The sequence below is a fragment of the Loxodonta africana genome, chromosome 3, assembly GCF_030014295.1.
Source record: "Loxodonta africana isolate mLoxAfr1 chromosome 3, mLoxAfr1.hap2, whole genome shotgun sequence".
Lineage (NCBI taxonomy): Eukaryota > Metazoa > Chordata > Mammalia > Proboscidea > Elephantidae > Loxodonta > Loxodonta africana.
Genome location: NC_087344.1, coordinates 104,642,301 through 104,651,019, shown reverse-complemented (window position 1 = coordinate 104,651,019; position 8,719 = coordinate 104,642,301). Strand labels below are relative to the sequence as shown.

At 40.1% G+C, this 8,719-nt stretch overlaps 1 protein-coding gene across 1 annotated transcript in view; it reads right to left on the bottom strand.

Annotated features, from left to right (window-relative positions):
• Window positions 1-5,895: 5,895 nt before the first annotated feature.
• ROR1 (receptor tyrosine kinase like orphan receptor 1) overlaps window positions 5,896-8,719 on the bottom strand; it is a 221,880-nt gene continuing 219,056 nt past the window's right edge. The window contains exon 9 of the mRNA XM_064279955.1: window positions 5,896-8,224. Within this exon, the coding sequence (XP_064136025.1) occupies window positions 6,797-8,224 (1,428 nt within the window). The 3' untranslated portion in view covers window positions 5,896-6,796. The remainder of the gene's footprint in view (window positions 8,225-8,719) is intronic.

Here is an 8,719-nt window from a genome sequence, read left to right as displayed (position 1 = left end):
ATGCTGAAAAATTTTAGGCTGAATTTGAGCTCTGCTGGGAGGGACATCCATTAGTGGTGTCAGCCTTGAATGCAAAGGGAGAGAAGGGCACCTGTGCCATGTGTTTGCTGTACCAGCTCTATCCACTTCAGAGCTTCAGCTGGGGGCTAGAGGGTTGTGTTATTGTCCTCAGCTATTCACCTCTTTCCTACAAGGGAAACATCCCAGCCCATGACTTCTGCTGATGGAAATAATCCATATCCCACAGTCCAGTTTGGCCTCAGAATTTGTGTTGACCATGGCAATGTGAGAGAGGACGTGACAGATGACATGTGTGAACAGAAGTTTTAAGAGTAATTGTGTTTCGTCTGCCTTTTGCTCTTCTCCTTCTGCTATGAGAACAGCTTGTCATTTAGAGACCTGGAAGCAGAACCCCACCCAGCAGCAGATCCACCACTGCTGACTGACATGAGGGAAAAATAAGTGTTTGTTCTTGCAAGCATCTAAGATTCTGGAGTTAGTTACCACTGCATCCAAGCCAACCAATACATTCTATTTCAGAGTGAACTCTGGAAGTTAAAATAAGTCCTAAACTGTCATTTTTCCTGAATATTAGTTTTAGTTTTATTAGGTTGACTCTCAGTGAACTACCTTGATCACGCTATTGGGGAGTTTCAGTCCTTACCAAGTAATTTTGATGTTTGTAGACTCAAAAGAGAGAGAGGAGACCCTGGGTAGCACAGATGGTTTAGTGCTGGACTGCTAACTGAAAGGTTGGTGGTTCGAACCCACCCAGAGGCTCCTCGGAAGACAGGCCTGGCAGACAGCTTCTAAAAGGTCACAGCATTGAAAACACTACGGAAAGTTCTACTTTCTACACATGGGGTCACCATGAGTTGACAGCAACTGAGAACAACAGACTCAAGGGGAACTTTTCAGGGAATTGTATTAATATGGAACCAAATGATAACAGAGTCATTATTTCATGCCCACAGATTGCAGTAGGTAAGAAGCACCTGCCTTAGGTTGGGGCCCTGTTCTTATTGTTAGTTGCCATTGAGTTGCCTCCGACTCATGGCAATCTTATGTATAACAGAACAAAACCTTGCCCAACCCTGCGCCATTTTCATGATTGTTGGTATGTTTAAGTCCATTGTTGTGGCTATTGTGCCAGTCCATACCTTTGAGGGTTTCTGACTGGACCTATTTCTGATACAAGGTCCACATGCCTCTAAAGCTGGGAGAACTTCAGCATTAATTTGGGGCATTGTATAGCTAGTTCTGCTCTTTTGTGTCTGTGTTTGCATTTATAATCAAGAGTATAGGTCCATAAAGATTTACATTTTAGACTACTTCAAATCCAATATTCCCTGAATTATCTTTATTTCAGCATATCAAGACATTATCTTTTTTAAAAATGTAAGTAATGTCCTATCTAATTTTAAAGAGGGACTTTCTCCTAACTTAAGCTTTCCTGGATAAGATTTACTAACCTAGTCACTTTGGTAAGGAGAGCGTCAGGCTAGGCCTGGTCAGCAAATGTATGGTACTCGTTTGTGAATAAGCAATTCATAGGTGCTTAAGATTCAACTAGTCATAAATATGTCAGCAGACACTCTTCCTCTATGTCTCTACGTTTTTAAGCCTTCCCAGCCTAATTTTCCAGAGGATTGCATTGACCTTTAGTGCTTTGATGCTTATGTAAGGCTTTCACTCCCCATTTAACAGTGTCCTAATACTTTTGGCATTTATGGTAACAAACTTCAGGTGTGGTCATACTTTGGCTGCAGAAATTCTCTTTGACGTGTGTGCTCCCTTTTCCTCCAGTTCCTCTAATCTAGCTTTTTTTTTTTTTAGCATTTGAGCTGTTAGTTTAAAAAAAAAAAACAACTCAATAAATTAAGAAGAGTATGAGCTTCACCTCTAGCACCTCCCTTGGATCCTTCTGGGTTGAAAAGACTTGAAGAGCCTCTTCAACCCTCTTGTTATCCTCACTCTGAGCTTTCAGGCCACTGAAGGCAGTGGGGAGCACAGGCCCAGCAGAACAGTGTTCACAGCCAGCCAATGGCTGATGGACCGCAGCCGACAAAGGAAAACACCAGAAGAGCCACAGGTGACTGCATTCAGCCAGCTGGGCCAGGGCATCAGCAGGAAGCGCAGGGGAGGGTGAGGAGCCTCAGCAGCTCACAAAGAACTGGGCCTTTCATGCCCCTCAATAAAGAACAGCCTATCCTTGACCTTAACTTTGTTAAGTTGCAACACAGAAGGGAGTTCTTTTTGTTAATCATGAGTCCAGGAAGTCAAAAAAGGTGTAGTAAGAGATCAACTGTTTTGAGCTTATCCATACGAAGGAAAATGCTTTTGGTCGCTATTCAAGAATGCAGATCATGGGTGAACTAGACACAGAGTATATTCTTCACAAAGGCTTGGAGCTGTCAAGTCTTCCACCCAAGTGAATAACCATCAAAAATACAACCAATTGCCAAATGACATGCAAAAAGCTTTTAGTGCTACATTGTTTATTAAGTTGAAATATGACTTTCTAAAAGGGGGCTAAAGTGGCTAAAATGTTATTAAATATACATTACTAAGGAATGTTGGACATGTTATCAGGAGGGACCAGACTTTGGAGAAGGATATCATGCTTGGTAGAGGGTCAGCGAAAGAGGAAGATCCTCAACGAGATGGATTGACACAGTGGGTGCAACAATGGGCTCAAACATAGCAATGATTGTGAGGATGGCACAAGTCTGGGTGGTATTTCGTTCCGTTGTACATACGGTTGCTTTGAGTCGGAACTGACTTGACGGCACCTAACAACAACAACTAAGGAATGTAATTACCATCCTGCTCCATGCCTTTAATTAGGCTGATTTCATGGCTCTCTTTAGAGTATCAGAATCATCTGGAGGGCTTGTTAAAACACAAATTGCTGGGCCCCACCCCCAGAGTTTCTGATGCAATACCTTTAAGTGGGGCCTGAGAATTTACATGCCTAAAGAAGTTCCCAGATGATGCTGGTATTGCTGGTCTGGGGATCACGTTTCGAAAAATATTGGACAGATAATTATCTTTGAAGAAGTATAGATAGTACCCAAGCCAGCCAGATGCCATTGAATTGATTATGACTCATGGCGACCCCATATGTGTCTGAGTAGAAATGCCCTCCATAGGGTTTCAGTGCTGATTTTAAATAGTACAGCTCCTCTGTATTCATTATTTTTTTAGCCACTCCATATTGGCACCACCCTGTAGTAGGCATTATGGGAGGGTGATGCTACGAGTTTGCAGATGTTGGTGATAAGGGAATTAAAGATAAAGCCCAAAATCACAGTTGAACAGAGTGGGTAGGGGCGATAAAGTCTGGTGAGTCAATAAGAAGAAAATGGGAGTGGAGGGCAGGTTGAGGAATTCAAGTGAGAGGGTGAAACTCAACCTGAGCCAGATCTCACTGCCATGTGAAGTGATTGCTGTGTTGAGTTTGATCCCTGAGGTGGTGACAAGAGCTATACCTAAAACAGATGGATAAGGCCTTGAAGGTTTTATTATATTCTCTTGTGTATTAAATAGCAGAAATGGACAAGTTCTTTGAACTTTCATAATGATACTCATTTTCCTTGACAGTGTATATTAATTGCCAGATGGGGAATTCTTTCTTTTGGGCAAGTAAGGTCATAAAGATAAGCTATGACAATTAAATGACCACATTTATTTTACCAGTATGGTTAGACTCTCAGGTGGACATGATAAGATGTATACAACTTTTTTTTCTTCGGAGTCCTAAGATGTGATTTTTGATGTCTAAATTCACATGGAAACAACAAGGCAGAAAAGGATGGAACTCCATTTTTAAAACCAATTTTTACATTCCACTGGTTGTAAAGTGGCTGGCTATTCAATACATTATTTTGACTTTAAAAATGAAAATCTCTGATATATAGGTGGGTGTGTACAGTCATGAAATCATTAGGATTCCCCCTCCACCTATGGTCTCCAGCCAAAGAATGCCCAAATCTATTTTAAAAGCCTTAAAAAAAAATCATTTCAGTGAAATAGTAGTAAGTAGGAATTATGATTTCTCTTTCTATGAAATATCAATCATTAGAAGAAATAATATTAAAATTCCCAAATACCTCCAGGATAGGAATATTCAAGAAATAATATTTTATAGTAAACATTTTTAATAAACAGCAGCATAAAATAATCAGTGTTTAATATCATCTCTGGTGTGTGAAATACAAATGCACATATCCTCAATATAAAATAGCCTTTTTTGTTATTACAATTCCATGCTTGTCTATTTGAAATGCCCATAATAACAAATCAGACATTAAGTAATACAGTGATTAAATGCATGCATGTGAAAATAAGGAAAGATATGGTAGGGCAAGATATCTGAATATTGCCATTATATATTTGAAGAAAATCTATATCGAGTTAAAACAAAGAAAGAAAGAAAACAAGGAAACAAACCAGATATAAAAATGCAAAGATATATTTTCACTTCTGTGATACAAACCAGAAACATAGTTTAGTGCAAAAAAAAAAAAAAAAGATTTGAAAATAAAGTCATCTTACAAAACAATGCCAACAAAGCGAAAGATATTTTTCAGTTTGTGAAAAAAAAAAAAAAAATACTATTTTAATACAAAAGGGACTGTGTTATGTAGTATCACAGCACTATTACAAAATACATTGTTACAAGTGGTTTCGAAATTTAGTTTGCTCAGGCCTTAATGATTTCTGCAATTATAAAAGGTTTAAAATAAATGTTATAGTTCTTTATATAAAAAACTAACTTGAATTTATTTTTAAACCACGATGTTTTTCCAGGGTAGGTATCTTAATGGCTCATGGAATGCTAATTTCCCTTTAAGGGACTCCTAAAAAAGCTCTGATTCGCTGAAATTGTGTTTACTTAAGATAATAAATATTCTGGGAAAACGATTGATTGTCGTATGATATACAAAATTGTGGTTTGAAGCTTAATCATTAAACAGTTGCATAGCAACAAAAGGATACAAATATTCTCCTCTACCTAAAGTTAAGAAATGTAAGTTCTGAATCAGCTTATTTATGTCACAAAAATATGTCTTAATTTATTTTCCAATAAACCTGGATAGAGCCAATTCTTTGAGTTCACAGTACTTATATGTCCTTATTTGTTGTTTGAAGGTTCAGAGTTTGGAAAAATTGCAACAGATTTTGGTAAACGTATTTCCTTGATTTCTTGCCCTAATTATAATTTTTGAGAAACTGAAACATCAGTGTGCCTCTAAATCTTACATTCTCCTCATCAAGTATCATTTTCTAGCAATTACTTCACATCCTCTAAGTCACTTTATAAGTCTCTTATCAGTAAAATAAAAGTGAGACTTTGAAATATTACTCTTAGAAATAAAGGAGTTATTCTTAAAAAAAAAAATCAAATAAAAAAATTCCTTTCTATATAGAATTTGAAACCCACAAGAATTCTAAACTTGGCAAAAGATGGCTGACAGGTAGGTATATGCCATGAGATGCACATTTAGTACCTTCTCTAACTAAGGCAAAAATTATTTTGCTTCTATTCACCAACTTAAACAATTCAGTTTTTGGTAATCTTTGATGTGAGAACTTAGTACTTGTCTTTTTATTTTTTTAATACTGTAATGCTTTGCAAAATAATAGAATTCATAATCTTTGGATTCCAACTAACTCTATGTAAATACATTGTCATAATTCTTGAGACTGGAATAAAATCTGTGAACATTTCTAGCACAGAAAAAAAAGAAAAAGAAACTTTAAATTAATTAGAAATTGGTATCACAGGGTTTCCTATGTTCCCAAAGTCTACTGACGGTAAGCAACCCTCCATCTTGGACAACCCCTAAGCAAGGGCTTGCAAGGTGTGGTTGTGCTCGTCTGCAGCCCCACCTCTATTTTTCAGTGTTATTGGTCCAGGGAAGTACCTCTGGAGGCTGTCTCCATAGGAGCCCTTGTTCTTCTCCTAAGGATGCAAATCTAGCCTGAGGGGCCATTTTCCTGACTCTGTTTCCTTTGGGGTCTCATTCCTAATGCAGTAAAGTGAACTAATCAACCAACAATCAATTTCAGCATCCACATCTGGTCTTCTTATGGTCCGATGCCCTGTGTTATTTCAAGAGCTTGGGTAAGCACACTGTGAAAAGGAAAATGTGGAACCTGCCTTTTCTGATCAGAAGAGGAGGTTCACAAAAAGGCACTCTGCACCTTCCCAAAGCAGCCCCATTGTATAGAAGGCTTCAGAGAATCTGTATACTTGTCTTATGGCTCATTTTCTTCCATCTGGGATCTCAAATTTGGGCTAAAGCTTCCTCATTTATTCTGAACATCACTTCCATATAAACATGCATAGAGTCTAAATTGAATCAGTATCATTCCTGAACATCTGTCCTGAAGAAAAGACAGCAGGTAGACAAATGCTACGATGTATACATTTTGGGGAGAGACTAGTCATGGCGACCAAAGGCAAATACACAGAGCACCATTGACTTTCTTTTTTGGTTTGCTATTTAATCGCAAGGTTCTTTTCCTCTTCACTGGTTTGCAGTTTTCGGTACTTGAAATCATATGTACCAATCCCAATGCCGTGTCAGGCACCTTGATGGAGCATAAATTCCACAGTGTTTTTTTCTGGGTGGTGTCTTTCCACCTTGCTAAGACACAGTTAAACTTCACAGAAGATACCTGTTGTAATGTCTGCTAAAAGAGAACTTTAATAAAAACATTTGAATATAAATCTTTTCTACGGTGTTCTAGTTTGTCCTGTATACCACAATTACAAAAGTTGTGCATTTTACAGTTCTGCAGAAATCATAGATTCAGCGTGTCCATGAATATTGGAGTCTCCTAGCAAAGATGGCTGCTTTGAGTCTATTTTGTAGGGTTTCTGAGATTTGTTGCCAAAAACGGTTATGCCCATTCCACCGGGATGATTTGGAATAGACATGTGTGGTAGTAGAGGAATATTTGCTTCCTGGTTGGATCCTGATGAGGGCAAGCTGGTCACATGGCCAGTGCTAGTCGACCCACTGGCGCTGCTTGGGGACCGACTCTTGGGAGGAGGGCAGTGCTGGATTACTCTGGGGGGACCTGTTGGCTGGTAGTGGGCAGCTGGAAAGGCCGCATATCCAGGAGGTATGGGGTATCCATTGATAGGGATGAATCGCTGGTTCTGAGGTATTGGTGGGCCAATGAAACCAGCGATCTGGCCCTGTGGTGTAATACCCTGGCCTGGGAACATGTAATTGGGGTATCTGGGGTTACTGAGATTACTCACTGGACTGGCACTAAGGGAGGTTGTCTGCGTGGTGGCATTTCCCCCTGAAGGAGTTGTAGAGCTAGTGTGACTTGAGAGTCCCTCCCAGGACCGAAGTCGGACATGAATATCTTTAAATCTTGGTCTCCTGGAAGGAATCTCATTCCAGCATTCTGTCATTAGGCTGTATATTCTGGGAGGGCAGTCTTCGGAGCATGGTAAGAGCTGCCGTTTTCTCACCATTTCGATCACTTCCTGGTTACTAAATCCATAATATGGCTGGAGTCCAAAACTGAAAATCTCCCACAAAACAACCCCAAAGGACCAGATATCTGAATCAGAAGAGAATTTGCCATACATGATGGCTTCAGGGGGCATCCAGCGAATAGGCAGCAAAGACTTGCTTTGCACCCTGTAGTAATCAGCTGAGTATATTTCTCTGGAAAGACCAAGGTCTGAAATCTTTACATGAAGTTGCTCTCCAATTAAAATATTGCGAGCTGCAAGGTCCTTATGGACAAAGAAGTGACTAGACAGGTATTCCATGCCGGCTGCAATCTGAATTGCAATGTGCAGAAAATCTCCATGATCCAGGCTGGATTTTACAGTCCCATCTTCATCACTGCTACAGCCAACATCGGAATGTGGGGATCGCATGATGAGGAACTCATGGAGATCCCCCTGGTTCATATACTCAAAAAGCATACACACAGGTTGTTCCTGAGTGACAGCCCCTAGAAGGCAGACAATATTGGGATGATGCAGTTCGGCCATAAGAGAGGCTTCTTGTTGAAATTCTGTCCACTGCTGGGGGTTGTTATAATCTTTCAAGGTCTTGATAGCAACCAGCTGAGCATGGTCCATGCCTGGGAGATAGAGATGGCCCTTATAGATTTTTCCAAAGGCACATTCACCCAATTCTTCCATAAAACGTACAGCAGAAAGAGGCAGCTCCTTAGCCTTGCTCTGTATGAAAGAAAGGAAAAGTGTGGTTTAAAACATTTCTTAAGGCAAGACTGATAAGCACTATCAATTACCACCAGATGGCAAAGCACTCGGAAACCCTGGTGGCGTAATGGTTAAGTGCTACGGCTGCCAACCAAAGGGCTGGCAGTTCAAATCCACCAGGCGCTCATTGGAAACTCTATTGGGCAGTTCTACTCTGTCCTATAGGGTCGCTACGAGTCGGGATCAACTCGACGGCACTGGGTTTGGGAAGGCAAGACATCTTGGACTTTGAGAGGAAGGGTGGGGGTAAGCATCTAGACGAAGGCTCTATAAATCAGATTAAATAAGATATTGCGGGCATGAGTCTTTAAAATTGTTGGCTGCAACTTAGTGGAGGTGTCATAGGAGACTTCATAACACTCCCCTACTCAGCAGTCCCCATCCCCATGTTTCTTGCTGTTGCCTAGAGTCTTGATACTCAAAGTGTGGTCTTCAGGCCAGCAGCATTGGCAT